At 36.7% G+C, this 22,911-nt stretch overlaps 1 protein-coding gene across 11 annotated transcripts in view; it reads left to right on the plus strand.

Moving 5' to 3' along the window:
• CEP170 (centrosomal protein 170) overlaps nt 1-22,911 on the plus strand; it is a 119,646-nt gene that overhangs the window by 12,525 nt on the left and 84,210 nt on the right. For all 11 annotated transcript variants that reach the window (XM_011216658.3, XM_011216664.3, XM_011216662.3 and 8 more), the window contains exon 2: nt 21,051-21,196. In XM_011216658.3, the coding sequence (XP_011214960.2) occupies nt 21,092-21,196 (105 nt within the window). In that variant the 5' untranslated portion in view covers nt 21,051-21,091. The remainder of the gene's footprint in view (nt 1-21,050; nt 21,197-22,911) is intronic.

Below are 22,911 nucleotides of genomic sequence, written 5' to 3' on the forward strand. Positions count from 1 at the left end.
TGTGACATACCTAATGGCATATACCCAGGTAGTAATGAACCTGATCACTTGAAGCATCTGTAGTCTAATTAATTATAATATATCAAAGAGTAGACTTATAGTGACAGTTGAAATGATGGTTGCAAATTTTCCGCCAAAAGATAGGCTTGCTTGCTTACATAACTTACTAATTTATATGAATGCTATATAGCTTTATAAATGAAAACATAATATGCCGTTGTGATCAGATCAAAATTTTCCCTCCCAACATAAATTATTTTTTAGCAGCCAACTCTGTGTATTTATATTCTATAGGTTGGAAGTATATAAAGCCATTCTAAATTAATGTAAATAATCATGTGATTCCTCTTTGTGTAGAGCTGAGCAAACTAGAGTGGCCACTAGCAATATGTGACTATTTAAATTTAAGTTAATTAAAATTAAATGAAAAGTTCCCTCAGATGCATTTGCTGTTGGTATTTCAAGCGCTCGGTAGCTGATATGTTGGACGGCGTGATCTGCCCGTCCGTAATCACAGTTTTACTGCACAGCACTGTTACAGAGTTATTTATAGGCTTTGTAATTTTACATGAAGGTGAAAAGAAATATTGCATAATTTAGACTATTAAGTTGTTAGGCAATAAATAAGCACATCTGTGGTATTTATAAAATATAAATGCTTTAAACATGCTCTAAGATTCTTCAGTTTTTCTCCAGTTTGAAGTTTGATTTTGGTTTTCATGTGTTGGGCCGATACTGTGGTTGAATGTATACCCACCTCTCAAACAGTGAATGTATGGTTAGTTAAAGGAGGAAGGTAGTAATCGTGAGAAGGAACCATTTTTAAGGGGCACACAGGCGGTGATATGCTGAAATGCATTATAGACAGATGACAGAAGCAAGAGAAATTGTTGTCAGCCAAGAAATTGTTGAATTGAAAGGTGAATCAAAAGCATTTGGCTTTCATGGTCTTACAGACCCTTAGCTCACACTGCCTTCTTCCCACTGTCAGCCCCTCTTGTGGAGTCTGTTTTCAGTCCTTTGAGACAGCTTTGTGCGCCTTTCCCTGCTCCTAGTGATGCATGACCTGACAATGTTTTTCAGGGCATTGTTCAGGGAGCCTAGAGGTAGTGTACTTTTCTTTCAGATTCTAGGTTTCTGATTCATGCTGTCCCCTATTTACTAAATTTGCCTCATTCCTCCAGATGAGTCAGTTGATTTTTGATCTGACTTTAACATACACTGATTGATTCTTACTTGTCTACGGACTTCTCAGGGAGGCAGTCTTGGAGCCTGTTGGCGGTCAAGCAGGAGGGTAAGAGAGATTAAAAATAGACTGAGTCTTGCATGAACCTTCAGTGTTTATGGCCCAAAAAGATAGAGTCAGGGAATATGTTACCAGGTAAAAGTGTGTTTCATTTCAGTCATATTCAAATTCTTAATCCGGATCTGAGTTTGTAGGAATTGGCATCACTGGCATCATTTTAAGGTATACTTGAGAAAAATACGAAGGAGACTGTGGTTGTGGAAGCAGCCCAGAACTTAGTATGTGAAAGCCCAGGTTTGAATCCAGATGGCTCCTGTGTACTACTACTAGATTTTTGACCTTGGGTAAGGCACTTAACTTCAGCTTTCTTGAAGGGAAAAATGATTCTCATCGCTTGTTTTGGGAGTTAAATGAAGACTGAGAGTGTAAGCACTTGGCACAGTTACTGGCACAAAGGAGGTACTTGATAAATGTGTGAGTCTAAGTCCTTTATTTTTTTTTAAGATTTTATTTATTTGTTTGACACAGAGAGAGAGGGAGGTGGGCAGAGGGAGAGGGAGAAGCAAGCTCCCCGCTGAGCAGGGAGCCTGACACGGGGCTCAATCCCAGGACCGTGAGATCATGACCTGAGCCGAAGGCAGACGCTTCACCGACTGAGCCGCCCAAGCACCCCTGCGCCCCTGAATCTAAGTCTTTATTGATTTCCTGTGAAACTGCAGTTTTATTTTAACAAAGTTTGTGCAGTTCTACAAAAGAAAGCAAGTCAAACTTTACATTTTTCATAAACTGGCAGAGAAAACTTGGGAGAAACTTTTAATGCCTAGATAATTTATGGAAATATATAACTTGTTTTCTCAAGCATTTTCTTTTTTTATAGTAATATTTTTTTTATTATATTAGTCACCATACAGTACATCCCTAGTTTTTGATGTAAAGTTCCATGATTCATTACTTGCATATAACACCCAGCGCACCATGCAGTACGTGCCCTCCTTGATACCTATCACCAGCTTATCCCATTCCTCCACCCCCCGCCCCTCTGAAGCCCTCAGTTTGTTTCCCAGAGTCCATAGTCTCTCATGATTCATTCCCCCTTCTGTTTACCCCCCCTTTCTTCTTTCCTTCCTTCTCCTACCTATCTTCCTACTTATTATGTTCCATAAATGAGTGAAACCATATGATAATTGTTTTTCTCTGCTTGACTTATTTCGCTTAGCATTATCTCCTCCAGTCCTGTATTAAATCACTGGCTTTTCCTATCCAAACTAAGTCTTCTTTTGAAAATATGTAATAAACTCAGATATAGAATACATGGCTATTGATACTGGAATGTCATCTTCATTTATTTTTTATGAAAAAATTTTTCACACTTTATAATGCTATTTTAGGTGGAAGTTGTAAATTACATTTTTCTCAATACTTCTTTTCTCAATATTTGCCTTAAACATTTTTTAAAACAATTAATAATGTATATGGCAGAAAATAAAGGAAAAATGAGCCACTCATTTCAGAATAATCAGGAGTATATGAAAACAAAAATTTTCCCAGTACTGAGTTTGTTCACATGAGCATGAAACAAGCATCTTGGTAAGTATCCAAAAAAATCACAGCTGTGGATTCATTGTTTTGGATTAACTGTACATTTCTAGTGGGGGTGGGGCTTTAAAAGAAAATTTTTCCCAAGAGTATATTTTTCATTATCTGTCCCAGGTCAAGTTAATTATACAACAGAGCTGAATTTTTTTAATATGTTTTAAATGTATGTCACTTTCTCAGGTTCCCCCAGAACACCCAGCAGCCTAGACACCAACACCCTAAAACTGTTAAATGATGCTGTTCTCTCTGTCTTTTCATGTTCCTGCCTTCCCATCGTCACTAAAGGTGTCTTAATTCATTTACTTAGCTCTTCTTTGTCTATTTTTGCTTCTATGGGGTAAGGAACTTTTTCTGTCTTGATCATCACTCTCCCCCTCTTACCTACAGTGCTTAGTACTTAAGTACTTGTGGATAAAAAAATAGAGTAATTTCATCTTAGAGTGCTCTATAAAATGGGGTCCTCGTGTGTAATTGGTGCATAATGTTTATGTCCATTTTCTAGAACTTACATAATTCTTGTAGTTTAAATCAATTTTGTAAGTGTATGCATATGAAAGGAGTTCTTAGAATGATAGATGGCACGTGGTCAGTAAATGCTACCTATTATAAATAAAAGATCACAGGTAATTATGTCTATTTGCTTTTATAACATTGATCAATCATACCTTATTTGATCTCGAGTCTTTAGATGAAATGCAACCCTAATCTTTTTTTCTCAAAAGGCAGAGGCTTTAATGTTAAGGATATTTTCCACAGAGATTTTAGTAGGGGGAAAATGTGAAATAAGAATTTCGAATTTAAGACATTTGTTTAAAATTTCTTCAGTTATCTTTTGGGTACTTGGTATGATGGGATAAAAAGTTATGGTATTAATAGCAGCTTGATTTCTAATTGCTAAAACTTGGAAGCAACCAAGATGTCCTTCAGCAAGTGGATAGACACATAAACTGTGGTCCATCCAGACAGTGGAATTCAGCGCTAAAACGGAACAAGCTGTGGAGACAAGAAAAGACACGGAGGAACCCGGAATGCGTGTTAGTAAGCGAAAGAAGCCAGTCTGATAATGCTACATACAAACTGTGTGATCTAATTATATGACACTCTGGAAGAGGCGAAACTGGTGACAATGAACAGTTCAGGGGCTTCAGGGGAGCGATGACTATGCAGGGCCCAGGATTTTCAGGGCAGTGAAAATACTCTGTGATGCCGTGAGTGGGGGTACACGTCATCATACATTTGTCTAGGTCCATAGAAGGCATGACACCAAGAGTGAGCCATAACATAAACTGTGGACTCGGGATGATGATGTTGTGTCCCCGTAAGTTCCCCAGTTGTAAACAGTACCTCACTGTGGTGAGGGATGTTGACCCTGAGTGAGGCTGTGCCTGTGTAGGGGTTGGGGTATTCGGAAATCTCTGTACCTTCTCCCTGAATTTTGCTGTGAACCTTAAACTGCTTTAAATAAATAAAATCTTCATTAATTTTTTTTTTCAAAGGCATGGTACAAGTTCTAAAGGCCTGTATGGTGGTTGATGCAGCAGTTTACTTCACTTTAGTGAATAAGCTGTACTGTTGGTTTATTTTTTTCAAGTTTTTATTTAAATTCCAGTTAGTGAACATACAGTGTAATAATTAGTTTCAGGTATAGAATTTAGTGATTCATCACTTACGTATAACACCCAGTGCTCATCACAGCAAGTGCCCTCCTTAATGCCCATCTCCTATCTAACCCATCCCCCACCCACCTCCCTTCAGTAGCTCTGAGTTTGCTCTCTGTTTCCTGGTTTGCCTCTCTCCCACCCCATGGTCATCTGTTTTCCACTTATGAGTGAAATCATACAATATTTGTCTTTCTCTGACTTATTTCACTTAGCATAATATTCTTTAGCTCCATCCATGTCACTGCAAATGGCAAGATTTCATTTTTTTAGAAACTTTTTAAAAGATTTTATTTGAGGGAGAAGGAGAGAGAGAGAGAGCCAGCATGAGTGCGGGGAGGGACAGAGAGAAGCAGGCTCTCTGCTGAGCAGGGAGCCCAGTGCTGGGCTCAATCTCAGAACCCTGGGATCATGACCTGAGCCGAAGGCAGACACTTAACCAACTGAGCCACCCAGGGGCCCCAAGATTTCATTTTTTTTTTTGATGGCTGAGTTAATATTCCATTGTGTGTGTGTGTGTGTACATATATATGTGTGTGTATATGTACATATATATGTGTGTGTATATGTGTATATATGTGTATACATAACACCACATTGCCTTTATCCACTCGTCAGTCGATGGGCTGCTTCCATAATTTGGCTACTGTCGATAATGCTGCAGTAAACATTGAGGTGCATGTATCCCTTCAAATTGGTATTTTTGTATAATTTGAGTAGTTTTACTGCTGGTTTAACCGACAACTTCAGGAAGTGAAATTTATCACTTTTTCTCTTTAAGTTTTCATTTATTTTTTAATGAAAATCACATTTTTTTTCTCCTACTGCTGTTATTGATTCATTCAGGAAGCAGAGCTAGGTAGGTACTGGGCCAAGCCCATGAAGATCATTTCCACCCTTTCATGCCTCCTGGTTCCAGAAGACAAGTTGTCACTTGGATTCATCACTAGATAATATTTTATTAAAATAAGAATTGCATGCATTAGAGGAAAGCATTTTCACTGTGTAGATTGGTAGTGCTAATGCTATACTGGTTACTTCTTACTCTGCAGCGGCAGGACTTGTGGGGTTGGAGGTTCATTCTCTGTAAAGCCATCTGGTGATGGATCAGCCAGCTCATTGCCAGAAGCATAAGGATATACTGCCCTTAACGTGTGTTTTAGCTCAAGTAATTGCATACACTGACGATCATTTTTACTAGAGTTTTTTCTTCCTCAGACCTAATAATCTGAGCTGGTTATGTTACGCATTATTTCATAGTTCTGTTGTAGTGTTACTACACATTGAGTGCACTATTGTCTGTCTCGCAGCATTCTAGTAATATCACTCGGATTCTTGCCATTAGTCCTCAATTTTCATTGTAAGTGACTGGAAGCAACATTTTTAAAATATAAATAAACAAAACCAGTAAAATATATGTAAGGTTGAAACTCAGAAGTGTAGTTGAAGCTGTGTGTTCTGCTGAACATCTGTAGTTTTTGTTTTGTTTAATTTAAACCTTAAGTATTAGATTTTCAGGACGTTCAGTCCTGAAATGAGCTAGAATCTAACAGGAAAGGCCATTTTCAAAGCCAGTTATAGCTGTCGGGAACATGGAAACTGGACTAGGATTCTGGGTCAGTGTTTACTTCCCTCTGATCTTCAAAGGTCAGAGCTTTAAACTTGTCAGGTAGCTGTTGAAAACTATGTGACAAAAAGATGAAGAATATGGGGCAGACAACTGAAGGCAGGGGTGGAAACCAGGGTTTAAGTGCTTTAATTGTAGCAAAGTTTAAACAATTAATTTCTCACCTTCTGTCCCTGGAGATTTCCAGATGATTCACTTCAAGAAGATTTGCCACAGCTCCAGAACTACTCATTCATTCATTAAAAATAGCTTGTCAGACGCTCACTGGAGGTGGAACACTGCATTAGGCTCTGGGGATGCAGAGATAAACATCTCTGTAGTTCGGCTCTGCACTGACTTAGGATACTGCCCCCAGTGTCACCATCCCAGGCTGGGGTAATAACAACCTGCTGTCTGTTCAGGTATCACTTTAGGCTTATCTCGGTTGTGGCACCTACTGACCAACATTGCCCAAGGACTAAGTTCCTTGTGGACAGCTTTTTTAATTTGTTTTGTCTTTGTGCACCCTACCTACCTACCCAGAGTTCTCAGACTTGGCAGGTTTCTCAGTACGTATTTACTGAAAGAACTGGGGATGGAAGAGGATAGGTTTTGCTTGCTTTCAAAGAGGTCGCCAGCTAGACACATTATCATGTAATAGTGCAGCGTCATTAATGCTATAAATTATAGTTTAAATTACAGCAGAGATGTTTGAAAAAGTATTGTTGGGCTACGGAAAAAGATTGGCTTACTTTGCCATGGGAATAGATTTACAGAAAGGCGGGTTAGTTTTGTACATTGTCATGCTCTGAGGTTTAAGTGCTAAAATTAAGCACAGAAGATAGGGACTAATAGAATTTTCTGTCAAGTCTAGTCTGTATTTTTAAGGTTGTAGGCTTTTAAAATTAAGTTGTTAGAGTGTTAGGAAAGTCAGCGAGGATTGCTGGTATGGGAAATGGAAGAGTTTTGAGTTGTGTTTTAGTTTTAAAACTCTTAGGACTCTGAGTCTGTTTAGTTTTTTAATCTAAACCTAAGCCATATCTATGTTAATCATATGTTTCATGATTGATGGGTCAGCATACACCATATGGTCTAATCCCTGAAACTTTACTAGTAAGTTTTTGGGGTAATGTGGTTTTTTAAATTTAAATCTCATTATGTAAAATTATTGTATTATACTAGATAATAAATAGTAGTACTCTGGTAGTATCACATTCCCTTCTTTGAATTCAAAGAACCCCAGCATTTTTATTTAAGTTGATCTTTAATTTGGAAGGGTGACACTTTTATAATAACATCCTGCCTATAGAGTTCTTCTGCTTACCAACTAAAAATCTAAACATTAACTAAAGCATTCAGAGTGAAAAAATTTATGTTCCAAGGCGGCCTCCTACTTTATTCACAGGGGCTCTTGTTTATATTCTATTTGTTTAAGCCTGGTTGCGATATACTTAGATTATTTTTAAGGTTTTGCAGGAAGGAACAGGGCCAGGACAATGAAAAATGACGACTGATAAGGGAGAAAACAGAAAAAAACACATAACGTGAGTACAGAGTCTCAGAAAAGTAGAACTGTATAATATTAGGACAGATACATGCATATCAATAAATTCTGAGAAACTCACTATTTTTCAGCATAGTTTGATAACTTGATAATAGTAATAATCATGACGCATTAAATACAGTGTTCAGTTTTAAGTTGTGAGAGGTAGATAAATGTGAAATATAATTTAAAATATTTTGGGGGTACCTGGGTGGCTCAGTCAGTTAAGTGTATGACTCCTGATTTCAGCTCAAGTCTCGATCTCAGGGTTGTTAGTTCAAGCCCTGCAGTGGGCTCCACACCTAGAAGAGCCTACTTAAGAAAATAAATAAAATAAAAATTAAAATAACATGAAATAAAATATTTTCATCCAAAATGGTAAAACTAAAAACTGGTATTAATCCTTTAAGGCAGGGGTGGCAAACTCTTTCCTGTAAAGGGCCAAAAAATGATTATTTTAGGCTTTATAGGCCATATGATCTCTGTCACATCTCAGCTCTGCTGTTTTAAGGCAAACATCTGCGTTCCTATAAAACTTTATTCACAAGGGCGCCTGGATGGCTCAGTAGGTTAAGCATCCAACTCTTGATTTTGGCTCAGGTCGTGATCACAGGGTTGTGAGATGGAGCCCCCGGTCAGGCTCTCTACCCTCAGTGTGGAATCTGCTTGAGATTTTTTCCGTCCCCCTCTGCCCCTCCCCCTGCTAGTGTGCACATTTGTGTGTTTGCTCACTCTCAATAAATTTTAAAAATCTTAAAAAAAAAAAAAACATTACTCACAAAAATAACAAAAGGCCAGAGTTAGCCAATGCTTGCTTTAAGGGAAAACTTGAATGTCCAAAACAACTTGTTCTAAGAGAGAAACAAATACAAAACTAAACAAAATAAAGATTTACTGTGTCTCTAATTTAAAATCAGAGCTATGAAGGCAGAGAGAGTGCTTGAGTGGCTTTTCCCCCAATTACATTTTTAAAAATTGTGGTAAAATATACATAACATAAAATTTACCATTTTTAGGTGTGCAATTCAGTGACATAAATTGCACTCACCATGTGTAACTGATACCACTATCTATTTCTAGAACTTTTTCATCATTCTGAACAGAAACTCTGTACCTGTTATATAGTAACTCCCTCTCTGCCCAGCCTCTTGTAACTTCCATTCTACTTTGTCTATGAATTTGCCCATTTTAGGTGCCTTATCAAAGTGGATCATACAATATTTGTATCTGGCTGTGTCTGGCTGATTTCACTTAGCATAGTGTGATAGTTCATCCATGTTGTTACCTGATAGAATTTCATTTCCTTTAATGATGGAATAATATTTTCATTGAATATGCAAATCATATTTTGCTCATCTGCTGGTGGACACTTGGGTGGTTTCCACCTTTTAGCTATTGTGACAATGCTGCAGTGAACACTGGCATACAGATATCTTTTACTCCATACTTTTCCATCTTTTGAGTATGTACCTACCTAGGAGTGGAACTTAATGGGTGATATGGAAATTCTGTTTGATTGATTTTTTTTTTTTAATGAGAGCAAGCCAGGGGGAGGAGCAGAGGGAGAGGAACAAGCAGATTCCATGCTGAGTGGGGAGACAGTTGGGGGTTCCATCCCATGACCCTGAGATCACAACCTGAGCGGAAACCAAGAATCAGACGCTTAACTGACTGAGCCACCCAGGCGCCCCTCCGTTTGGCTTTTTGAGAAACTACAGCGGTTGCACTTTGTTACATCCCCACTAGCAATGCACAGGTGTTCCAGTTTCTCCACATCCTCATCAAAACTTGTTTTCATTTTTTGATAATAGATCACATACATCCTAATGGGTGTGAAATGGTATATATCATTGTGGTTTTGATTTGTATTTTTCTAATCATTAATACTCTGGATATTCATCCCTTATCAGAGAAACGATTCTCAAATACTTTCTTCCATTCCTTTCACTGTTTTGATAGTGTCTATTGATGTACAAAAGTTTTAAAATTTTTATAAAGTTTGATTTATCTGTTTTTTCTTTTGTTTCCTGTGCTTTGGTGTCATCTGTAAGAAACCATTACCAAATAGAAGGATCATGCAGACACACACACCCCTTTTTCTTGTTAGAATTTTATATAGTTTTATCTCTTATGTTTAGGTCTTTGATCCATTTTGAGTTAACTTTTGCATATGGTCAGGTATGAGGCCAACTTCATTCTTCTGCATGTGAATATCCAGTTTTCCCAGGACTGTTTAACTGTCTTTTCCCAGTAAGTGGTGTTGGCACCCTTGTTGAACATCAGTAGTCCATATATGTGACGGTTTATTTCTGGGCTCTCTATTGTGTTTCATTGCTGTATATGTCTGTCTTATTGGCAGTGTTTTAATTACTATAGCTTTGTAGGAAGTTCTGAAATCAGGAAACATTTTGGGCATTTCAACTTTGCTTTTCTTTTTCATGGTTGTTTTGGCTCTTCAGGGTCCCTTGAGATTCCTTATGAATTTTAGGATGGATTTCTCAATTTCTTCAAACAGTGCTCTTGGGGTTTTGATAAGGATTGCATCAAATCTGTAGTTTGCATTGTGTAATCTTGTCATCTTAACAATATTACATCTTCAAGTTCTTGATGACACAGTGTCTTTTTATTTGGGTCTTCTAAAATTTCTTTCAGCAATGTTTTATATTATTCAGTATATAAGTCCTGAGCCATCTTGGTTATAGTTAATGCTAAGTTTTTGTTACTATTGATGCTATTATAAATGGACTTTAAAAATTTTTCTTTTCAGATTGTTCATTGGTAATAAGTAGACATGCAAGTGATTTTTGACTGGATTTTACATCCTGCAATTTTTCTGATTCCTTTCTTGCTGTAAATGGTTGTTGGGGCTGTGTGTGTGTGTGTGTGTGTGTACGTGTGTAAGTTCTCTCATATAAAATCATGCCATCTTTGGAGAAAGATGATTGTACTTCTTTCATTCCAATTTTGATACCTTTAATTTCTCTTCTTACCTAATTACTATGGCTAGGATTTCCAGTACCATATAGAACAGAAATGATGGAAGCAGGTATTCTTGTCTTGTTCCTGATTTTAGGGGTGCAGGTTTCAGTCTCATTATTGAGTCTGATGTTAGCCATGGGATTTTCATATTTGATCTTTCTCATGTTCCCTTTTATTCCTAGTTTATTAGATGCTTTTTTAAAATCAGAAAAGGGTTTTGAATTTTCTCAAATGCTTTTTTGTGCACCAGTTGAGATGATCATGTGGGGTTTTTTTTCGTCATTCTTCTTTTGCTTCATTCTTCATTTTCTTCATTCATTCATTCTTTTCTTCATTAATATGGCCTATCATATTGATTGATTTTCCTATGTTGAACCATCCTTTTATTCCAGGAATAAGTTCCACATGGCTCTTGTATATATTCCTTTTAATATACTACTGAATTGAGTTTGCTAGTATTTTGTTAAAGATTGTTGCATCAATATAAGGTAGTGGTCTGTGATTTTTTTATAGTTTTTATGTCTATGGTATCAGGTAATGCTGATTTCATAGAGTGAATTAGGATATCTTCCCTCCTTTTCAAGTTTTTGGAAGACTTTGACAAAGATTGGTGCTAATTCCTTTTTAAATGTCAGATACAGGGGCGCCTGGGTGGCTCAGTCATTAAGCGTCTGCCTTCAGCTCAGGACGTGATCCCAGGGTTCTGGAATCGAGCCCTGCATCGGGCTCCCTGCTCTGCTGGGAGCCTGCCTCTTCCTCTCCCACTCCCCATGCTTGCGTTCCCTCTCTTGCTGGCTGTCTCTCTCTCTGTCAAATAAATAAATAAAATCTTTAAAATAAATAAATAAATAAACGTTAGATACAATTTAACACTGAAGACATCTGGTCCTTGACTGTTTTTTGTTGGAATGTTTTGATTAGATTCAGTCTCTTTACTATAAATCTATTCAGTTTTTCTATAACTTTATGATTTAACTTGGTTTGGTTGTGTGTTTCTAAGAATGTTTCAATTTCATTGAGGTTATGCAGGGTTTTTTTTAGCTTACACCGGTTTATAATAGTTTATAAAATCCTTTTTTATTTCTCTAAAATCAGTAATGTCACCATTTTTATTTTAGATTTTAGTGATTTGAGTCTTCTATTTAGTCAGTCTAGCTAACAACTTCATTTGTTGGTCTTTCAAAGAAACAACTTTTTAAATTTTTTTCTTGTTTTTCATGCTCTTATTTTGTTTATTCTTTATTGTTTTCTTTCTTCAGCTAGTTTTGTGTTTAGTTTGCTCTATTCTCATTCTTTAAGGTATTAAGAATAGCATGTTAATAACAATAACAGGTTATTAGCTTGAGGTATTTCTTTTTTAATATATACATTCACAGGTGTAAATTTACCTCTTAGCACTTCTTTTGCTGTCTCCTGTAAGCTTTGGTATGTTGCATTCTTGTCTTCACATCTCTCAATGTATATTGTTCATTCTCTTACAATTGCTTCTGTTACCCATTGGTTGTGTGGAGTGTGTTGTTTAAGTTCTACCTATTGAGAATATTCCTGTTTTCATTCTGTTACTGATTTCTAATTTCCTTCCATTGTGATTGAAAGAGTTGTTTTGCACTTTTTGCTCTTTTAAAATTTATTACCTTTTGTCTCAAGTGTAGCATAATGTGCTATCCTAGAGAATGTGCTTTATGCACTTGAAAAGAATGTGATTCTGCTGTAGTTGAATTGAGCATTTTATGTATGTCTGTTAGGTATATTGGTTATAGTGTTGTCAGGTCCTCTATTAATTGATCTTCTGTCCAGTTGTTTTTGTTTCATTATTGAAAATGGGGTATTGAAGTTTCTTACTATTATTGTTTAACTGTCTATTTTTTGAAATTCTGTTCATTTTTGCTTCATATCTTTTGGGGCTCTATTGTTAGGTACATGTATGTTTACATTTTTTATGTCTTGCTATATTGAAGCTTTTATCAATATATAATGTCCTCTTTTGTCTCTTGTAATCTTTCTTTGATTTAAAGTCTATTTTTTTCTGACACTAATTTAGCCATGTCCACTTTCCATGCAGTTACAATTTCCATGGGATGTCTTTTTCAACCTTTTAACTTCTTTGTGTCTTTATATCTATAGAACCTCTTGTAGACAGTATATAGACAGATCCTGTTTTTTTTTTAAGATTCATTTATTTATTTTAGAGAAAGAGTGTACAAGTGAGGGTGAGCCAGGGGCGAGGGGCAGAGGGAGAAGGTGACAGAATCTCATGCAGACTCCCCACTGAGCGCAGAGCCCAACTGGGGTCTCAGTCTCATGACCCTGAGATCATGACCTGAACCAAAACCAAAAATCAGATGCTCAACTGAATGCGCCACCCAGGCGCCCCAACAGATCCTGTTATTTTATCTGATTATTTTCTGCCTTTTCATAGGAGAGTTTAATACATTTACATTTAATGTGATTTTTGAAGGATTTACTTCTGTCACTTACCTATTTATTTTTTTTTGCATTCTATATTATGATTTTTTTGTTGTTCCTCAATTTCTCCACTACTGCATGTTTTTTTGTATTTAGTTGATTTTTGTCTAATATGCCATTTTGATTTACTTCTTTCCTTTTCTACATGTTTAGTTATTTTCTTGGTGGTTACCTTGAGGATTACAAATCACATCTTAAATTTGTAATAACCTAATTTCAATAATACCAGCTTAATCTCAAGAGTATACAGTCTCCTTCTGTACATCTACATTTCTCCCCGTTTATGTTTCCCACAGATTATATTTTTATATATTGTATTCCTATTGGCATAGCTTTATAATTATTGTTTTATGTATTTGCCTATTAAATCATATTGGGAAAAGAGAAAAATTACAAATCGTATTGAAAATACAATCATCCTGGGGCACCTGGGTGGCTCAGTTAGTTAGGTGCCTGCCTTTGGCTCAGGTCATGATCCTGGGGTCCTGGAATCAAGCCCCACATCAGGCCCCATGCTAAGCAGGGAGCCTATATCTCCCTTTCCCTCTGCTGCTCCCCCTGCTTGTGCTTTCTTTCTCTAAAATAAATAAATAAATCTTTAAAATCTAAAAAAAAAAAAAAGTACAATCATCCTAGATTTATATTTGCCTTTATAGTTACTTTACCTCTTCTTTAATTTTTCTTGTGGTTTCTAGTTACTATCTAGTATCTTTTCATTTCAGCCTGAAAGTCTCTCTTTTGCATTTCCTATAGGCCAGTCTACTGGTAATGAACTCCATCAGCTTTTGTTTAACTGAAAATGTCTTAATTGTGATTCATCCTTAAAAGACAGTTTTATCAGATACAGAATTCTTGGTTGACAGTTTTTACCCCAGACTTTATAAATATGACATCCCACTGCTTTCTCGCTTCCATGGTATATGAGGAGAAATCAGTTGTTAATCTTATTAGGGACCACTTGTCCATGACACGTGTCTTCTCCTGATGTTTTCAAAACTATCTTTTTCTTTCAGTTTTGACAGTTTGAATATAATATGGCTGAGTGTGGCTCTGTGTGAATTTATCCTGCTTGGAGTTTGTTGAACTTCTTGGGTGTGTGTATCTATCCTCAGATTTGGGAAGTTTTTTTGCCATTATTTCTTCCCCTTTCTCTGTTTCTTCTCCTTCTGGGACTCCTAAAATGTGTGTGTCGCTACATTTGATGATATCCTACAGATCCCTCAGGCTCTGTTTATGTTATTCGTTTTTTTTCTTTTTGTCACACTGCATACTTCCAATCGTGTTATCTTCAGATTTGTTGATCATTTCTTCTTCTGAAATCTGCTGTCGAATTTCTGTAGTGACATTTTCATTTTATATAATTTCTGTCTCCCTTTTATGCTCTTGGCTTTCTCATAGATCATTTTGCCGATTCCCCTTTGTTCTTAGTTATGTAACACAATTGATTTAACATCTTTGACTAATAATTAAAATATCTGGGCTTCCTCGGAGATGGTTTCTGTCCCCTTTTTTCCCCTGCAAGTGAGTTTTCCTTTTGCTTGCTCTCTATATATAGTTTGAGAACTGTGCTGGATATTTAAAGTATTATATTGTGATATATATGAAAATTTAATTATCCCACTCCTTAGGGATTGCTGAATATTTCTTGCTGAGTGCTAAAGCCAACTGTTTGTTACTCTTCCGAACTATTGTTTGCAAGATGTGTATTCCTTGTTGTGTGCGGTCACTGAAATTTCTGTCATCTCTGTAGTCAGCCAGTGACCTGATAAGGATTTCCTTAAAAACATGGCTCCCAAAAGGGGAAGGAAACAAAGCCACAACCACACACTGACTCTCCAAATTTCATAAAAGATGCTTCAGCTCATAGGACTTGAAGCTATGATGGCCAGCACAAAGGCTCAGTGATAAAAAAAAAAAAAAAAAAAAAAACAGCAATCAGCAGCCAGAGCACAGAATCCAATATTTGGATGACAAGGTCTTTATATTGGATCCTGGCTCCAGTGAGCCACACTAGAAATGCAAGAGGCTATCCATAGGCTACTTCTTGGAGCTTTTGGAATGGGAAATGGGCATGGTATCTGCTACCATGCAAAATACTGAAGTTTAGCAGCCTCTTTGGCTAGACACCAGAGCCCCAAAATAGTTACTTCAGATAGTTCTTAGGAGTTCAGTAGTCGTTTAGGCAGCGGGATGGATTTCTGGAGCTTCCTCTTCCTCCATTTTTGTGATATTCCTAAGTAGCTTAAGAATTGAATTGCTTACCAGGGTAGAAGTGCTCTGCTTAACCAAGGACATTAATACATAGAAACTGCAACTAGAACAGTGAAACCCCTAAACCATTTCTTGGTTTAGTTCCTACAACATCAGTAGTGTGTTTATGCCCATTATCAGGGGATATGGGAGGGGTCTCCTGTGGTAAACTGAACTGTTCCATAGAGGAATAAAGTAAACTAAGGATGTTGACCTTCCCTACCCCCCCACCCCCCCAAAAAGAAAGGGGGCTTGCATTTTCTTCCATTGCTGGATTTTCCAATTGGTGGTTCTTTGTTACAATAAGCCGAGAGCTTAGCCTGTAATTTTTAGTTCTGTAATGTATAGTAGACTTATGTTTAATTATACAAATAATGTTACCATCAAGAAAGAGTAAATTGGGAAAAGGGACAATGAAAACAAAAATTTCATTTGTATTTTAATTCTAAAAACACTCAAGTGTATTAGACTGTGAATATACGTATGAAAAGGTACTGTATTTTAGTAAATTATATCAGTTTGCATTATAGTCAGTAGCAAAGCAAATCAGCCCACACCTCTCAATGTCTTCAAACAACAATTGTTTTTATTTTTTCCTCATACATCTGTTGTTCACCTGGGGGTTAGATGATCTACTGACCACCTGACTTCAGACTGTATGTTAGGGCCATGTCTGTTCCACATGTCTCTCATTCATCCTGAACAATTAGGCTAGCCTGGGCATGTTCTTTTTTTGGGTGATGGCAGAGGTGCAGGAGGGCAAGCCAGTTGCCTAAGCACATTTTAGATTCTACTTGCATCGCATCTAGTAACATCATCCTATTGGCCAAAGCAAGTCATGAAGCAGAGCCCAGATTTATGGAGTGGGAAATTATACCCTCCCCCCAGTTGGAAGAAATGCAGAGTCACAGGGCAAAGGTTATAGTTTGTGGTAGAATTTGAGTATGTAAGAAGGCCCTGGGCTCCAGTCTTCAGAAAAACTCAGTGGTCCTGTATACTATTCAGACTTTAGATCCCAGTGAGAACTGTTCATGCTTTGAGAAAGTGTTGTAGGAATTTTAATCGTTGATTCATTAAATTTCCTTTTCTAGAATTGAAATACATATGAAATAAAGACTATAGCATTTTTAATTTTATGAGTAAGCCATAAGCTACATTATATTGTCATAATTTTTATCCTTAAGTATTCCTTTAAGTGAATACTTTTACAGCATTGACATAGAAGATACTCAGTAATGGTGATTGGTTGATACTGTTCCAGGCTCAAGTTATGACTTTAGGGTATTATTTGGCAGAAGAGATTAGGAGGAGAGGGAGAAACGGAAATGATGAACATTAATTGGGTGCTTCCCATATGCCAGGTATCATAAGATGCCATGTCTGTGTTTCATTTTGTCTTTAGATATTCTCCCTTTGGATTTTTTTTTGTTTCCTTTTTGTTTGTACAGATAGGATATCTGAAATCCAGAAACATTTGTTATTTTTGTCATTTTGGGGTTTTGAGTCACTTCGAAAGCAAGAGGGACTAGGGTTTTAATTCAGAGAGTCTACTCCAAAACACGTTTTCCTAGCTCATCCAAAAACTCTACAAGGAAGTGTAAGTGCTGTCACATCTAGTCAAGACCTTGGGCATGTTCTGTACAGTTGTCGAGCCCCAAGGCTTCTTTTCCCCCTCCCCTTAGAGGAACCTGAGCTGAAACCTCTATCTTGGTCATTGAGGAAGCTCTCAACCAGGTTTCAGTTTTATCATGTGTGAGTGTCAGTATTACTCAGCGAGTAGAAAGAGATCATTGGAATTGAAGGACCCGTGAGAAAGCTGTCTTAGATAAGCAGAGAGCCCTATGTAAAAGTTGAAGCGCAGTAACTTTTTGTTATATCTCATTCCTACCCATTGTTGAGAAGAGGCCTCAAGGCCCTTGCACCTCTCAAATAAATAAATACCCTTCATCTTGAGGATTATGATTTTTATTTTTGTTTTTCAGAAAATATCTACTCTCTTAGTTACCTTTTAAGTGTCATTGAAAGTCAAAACAAAATATATGAAAAGCCACCGTTTTCATATTATTTTATGTAATTACATGCAGTTGACTGCTGAACAATGCAGGGGTTAGGAGTGCCAACCCCTACACAGTTGAAAATCCATGTATAACTTTTGACTCCCCCAAAATGTAACTCCTAATAGCCTACGGTTGACCAGAAGCTTTACCAATAACATGAACTGTTAACACATATTTTTATGTTACATGTATTATATGTTGTATTCTTACAGTTAAGCTAGAGAAAAGAAAAATGTTATTAAGAAAATCATAAGAGAAAAATTAATTACAGAGCTGTATTTATCAAAAAATCCGCATATAAGCAGATCCATGTAGTTCAAACTCATGTTGTTCAAGGGTCAACTGTAATTGTTTGCATGTTTATATTATAGAATTATGTATTATATATTTACATATTAATATAATTCTGTTTGATATTGTCTAAATACTTAAAACTGTTTTTGTAGCATATGAATAATGCTTACATAAAACTTCTTTGATTTTGAAAATGTTATATTGTTCCCGTTGCCCGTGTTTGGCTCTACTGTTTTAGTTTACTGTATTTAGGCTAATTTTATTTCCTTTTAACATGTCTCACTGTAGTTTTTTTTTTCAGTTCCTTTAAATAAATATATAACTATTAGCTTACTTATTAATATCATGTTTTAAAGTTGTCGTTTTGTTTTCAAATGCAGTTTAGATTGGAGAGTTTTTCTTGGATAAAATTTTTTTGATTCTTTGTTGACTTGGCCGAGATGTACACACGAAATGCTAAAAGCCAATTTGACAGAGAATAATGGACACATGAGAGACTAACACCATCTCCAACACGGAGTTAGGTGATGAGAGATTGCAAAATCCACATAAATTGACTGTATCAATTGTGATAAGCTGAGAGTGGAGTAAGACTTGATTGTTTTGGCTTTACAGAAGACTACTTGCCTGTTTTGGTGAAACCCATTGTTTCATGTATGTGTTGATAAACTCATAATATATAAGAGTTTTACCTTAACGTAAAATTTTACATTTTATAGGGTTTTGCTTTAATGTATAGATATAGTTCTTACTGCAGAATATTTCAGTTCACTGTAGTATAGTTTGCTTCTAATTAAATTGTAACAGAATGTGCCATTTCATGGAAAAAAATATAAGTAGTTTTTTGATTCCCCCCCCAAAAAAAAAAAAACTGTTGAGTAGATACTATCCTTATCCCCATTTTAAAGAAGAGTAAACTAAGGGGCAGGAGATAAATAACTTGCCCCAGGTCATGTAGAATAAAAAGTATTGGAACCAGGAGTCAGATTCTTCATCTGTCAGTCTGTCTGACTCTAAGGTTTATGTTCTAAATGACATAGCCGCATTCTCTAGCAGAGTTGTTCTCAAAGCTCAATCCACAGACCTCTGGGAGTTCCCAAAACCATTTCAAAGGTCAAGGGGTCAAAACTATTTCATAATAACATCAAAACATTATTTGCCTTTTTTATTGTTTATCATTTGAACTGATAGTATAAAAAGAGTGGTGGGTAAAGCTGCTGGTTCCTTAGCATAGATGCAGGCCGAACTATACCACTAGTAATTATATCCTTCACTGCCATGCACTTGCAGTTAAGACACACACACACCAAAAAAAAAAAAAAAAAAAAAAAAAAAGGCCAGTTTCACTTAAGAATGTCTGGTAAAGTGGTAAAAATGGGAGTTACATCTTTTTACTATTCTGTGCCAATAATTGGAGGGACGCATGAAGCACTTACGTTGTGCACCAAAGTATTGTGCTTGGCTCAGGGAGAAGCATGTGTGTCATCTTTGACTTGTGAGCTGCACTGCTTGTTTCACAGAGCGCCTTGTTACTCAACACAATGACTGACAAGCAAATTTATGGTTTTGTAGACTTGAGTGTTTGGCAAACAAAGTAAGCCTGTCATCTCAAAGAAAAGAATTGGTGGTATTTTTTTGCCAATAAAATTTGGGCTTTCAAGAGAAAATTAGAATTTTAGGAAACTTGATTTTGCCACCATGACCCTCACAGCTACATCATACTTAAAGACTTCTCTGAGGAGATGGGTGATGAAATGAACAACTGTGATGTTTTTATTTTTTAAAGATTATTTATTTATTTATTTGACAGAGAGATAGAGACAGCCAGCAAGAGAGGGAACACAAGCAGGGGGAATGGGAGAGGAAGAAGCAGGCTCCCAGCGGAGAAGCCCGATGTGGGACTCGATCCCGGAACCCCGGGATCACGCCCTGAGCCAAAGGCAGACGCCTAACGACTGTGCTACCCAGGCGCCCCTTAGATAAGATAATGAAATGTATATGTCATCGTTTGGAAGATCTGTGTAACTCAGGGAGCCAATATTTTCCAAATGACCAATTTATAATGTTACCAGATCCCTTCAAGTTGAAGATGGATTTTCATGTAACATAGTATAAAAAGTTTCAGATTTCTTATTGTAAATAAATTTCAATAAACTTTCAAAGTTTTGGTGTAGTATCAAAGAAAAAACTACAGTTATTTGAAAAAAAACTATTAAAATAAATTTCCCTTTTCTAAGTATTTGAATGAAGGCAGTTTAGATAGTTCAAGTTCAACAATATATGGCAACAGACTGAATGCAGAGCAAATACAAAATCTTCAATTAAAGAGATTTTTTAAAATGTAAAATAGTGCTAGTTTTTGCACTAATTATTTTTGTTTTGGAAATATATTTTTCATTAAAATGTTAGGTTATTTTAAATGAATAAATAAATCTAGTTTCTCTGTTTTCATTTCTTTTTTATGGTAAATGTTAATATATATAACCCATGTAAACAAAATGCTTTTTGGGGTTCTTTTTTTCGAAAGAGTGAAATGGGGGATGCATGGGTGGCTCAGTTGGTTAAGCGTCTGCCTTCAGCTCAGGTCACGATCCTCAGGGTCCTGAGATTGAGCCCCATGTCAGGCTCCCTGCTCAGCGGGGAGTCTGCTGCTCCCTCTCCCTCTGCTTCTCCCCCTGCTTGTGCTCGTGCTAGCTCTCTATCTCTCTCTACCTGTCAAGTAAATAAATTTTAAAAAATAAATAAAAGAGTGAAATGGGTCCCAAGAACAAAAAGCCTAATAAGAACTGCTGTTTTAGAAAAATGTACTAAGAAAGTGAAATTCATATGAGGACAGAGAAATTGAAATTGCATGTTTTTAAAAGTTCTTTCAGTGGTCTGCACTTGGTTGACAAAGAAGCAATTTCTTTGGTTTTTATTGTTCTTAATCAGATATCAAATATATTCTTTTAACTTAGTCTTTCTCAAATCATTCATAAGTCAGACATTTATTTGTATAATATTGCTAGTATTTACTCAGGTTAACATGATAATAATGTGATCATTTACTTGAGAATTATAGACCTTTATAAGCTATGCTCAAAGCCTTTCAGAAGTATGATAAATGTGAATTAGTTGACTACTTAATTGCCTAAAGCCTTCCTTTTTAAGTGAACTCTTAATGGAGTCTGCGTACTTACTTTTTACTAATGAGAATTTGGTAAATCTGTCATGTGGGAGGACCTCTGGACTGTCCGTTTACTTAGCTAAGAGTAGATGATGAATGCAGTTCTATTCTTAGGCCTACTTTAAAGGGTTTGGTGAATAGATTCTAAAGCTAAAAATATCTGAATATATTTCTTCAATATCTCTGCAGGATGACGTAGCTTTGCCAAAGACTTAGAAGCTAAGCAGAAAATGAGCTTAACATCCTGGTTTTTGGTGAGCAGTGGAGGCACTCGCCACAGGCTGCCACGAGAGATGATTTTCGTTGGAAGAGATGACTGTGAGCTCATGTTGCAGGTAATTGCATCAAACTTCTAGATGTGTCTACTCAAAACCTGGAACTGATAGGAAATAGTCTTCAACACTACATAGAGTTGTACTTTCAGGTTCTCCCTCTTTTAACTCTAGGTACCAGTTTAATTAATTTTCTCCCTCTTGAATCATCTAAAAATAAGTTCTAAGTCTTGGGGAATAAATTTTGAAAAATGAGAGCTCAGAGTAGATAAGTTTATTTTTAAGTAAGAAGTTTCACATTATATGCTTTAAAAATAAGACTTGTAAATAATTCATAAAATTAGCATAGCATGAAGTAAAACTGAATTTTAATCGTGGATGCTTCAGTGATACCAAAATTAGTTTCTCTGCTTCTTTTCGAGATGTTCATTATGATACCTTTCAGTAGTTTGAGCATAATTAAAGATTGATGGTATTTACTGCATTATGTATAAAGGAGTTACTTTTAAAACATACTTTTAAGATGTGTTTGAGTAAGGTAATTAGCAGAAAAATGGATCTCCAGATTTTTGAGAATTTAATTATTTTGACAGGTCTCTCACAGTTTAGAATAAAGTCTTATCCCCTTACTCTTCCTCCTTTTTTTGTTGTTAAAAATGGTACACATATACTTAAGAGTAGAAATGTTTATTTTGTTAGCCCAGTGTTTATTAACTGGGGCAATCCTGTCTCCCCCTGCCCAAAGGACATTCGGCAATATCTGATTGTTATAAGTGGGGGAGGTTGGAGGTGGTCGCTACTGACATTGAGTAAGTGGTGGCCCAGAGGCCACACGTGCCGCTAAGCATCCTGCAGTGTACGGGACAGCCCCTCCCGCCCTGCCCTGAGCACACACAGCAAGGAGGTGTCTGGCCCTAAATACCTGTAGGACTGAGATTGAGAAACCCTGCATTATCCCTAGAAAAATCAAATTTGCATCTGTTATACATGTTTACTTTAAAATTAGGGAACTTATTTTATAGTTCTGGAGCAGTGAAAGTAAAGCCACTCTATAGCTAGGTGAATGTAGTATATGAATGTAGTAAGTGTAGTTTACAAGTAAGTTGCACATACAGTGACACCTTAATTCAACAAATTCAGTGCGAAAAATAGAATAGTACAGTTTTCTGTGGTTCTTAGTGAGATGGGAGTGTTGACAGTGGCAACTGAGAAAAAGGCAATAATGGTTCGGTTTGGATAAAGGCCTGTTGGAACTGGACTCTATCATAGGCACATTTATCAGAGAGCGGAAGAGGTGCTTTCTATATGGCATTTGTATCAATCAGCCAAGAAGTGTGGAAATGGTGGTTGAGGAGTTTGCAGGGTAAGTCTCTTCTTACATGGAGATAAGGAATATTAGGAGACATGACTAATATGGCGTCTGTTCCTGGACTATGTGGGAGAAATGGAAATTTTCAGGCAGTTTGTGAGGTGGAGGGAGAGAGCTGTGAGTCCGGGGAGACCAAGGTGGGTTCCAGTTCACAGGACACAGTATCAGAGAGGGAACTTTGCAGAGGTAATCCTCCAGTATGCAGTTGAGTACCGATCACATATATGTGCAGAAACTAACCAAGAAGGGAAGAAAGCGCTCAAAAGAATTAGAGTTGACAGTGCTGGTCAGTAACATGATCAGGAATGTCTGTCTTAATAGCCAGACTGGAAAACCTCATGACTCACAAGGCATTGGTCTCTACCCCCTCAATAGTGGGGAATAATTTACCTTAGACTGAGTTCTACCC

Source organism: Ailuropoda melanoleuca, chromosome 8 (genome assembly GCF_002007445.2).
Source record: "Ailuropoda melanoleuca isolate Jingjing chromosome 8, ASM200744v2, whole genome shotgun sequence".
NCBI lineage: Eukaryota > Metazoa > Chordata > Mammalia > Carnivora > Ursidae > Ailuropoda > Ailuropoda melanoleuca.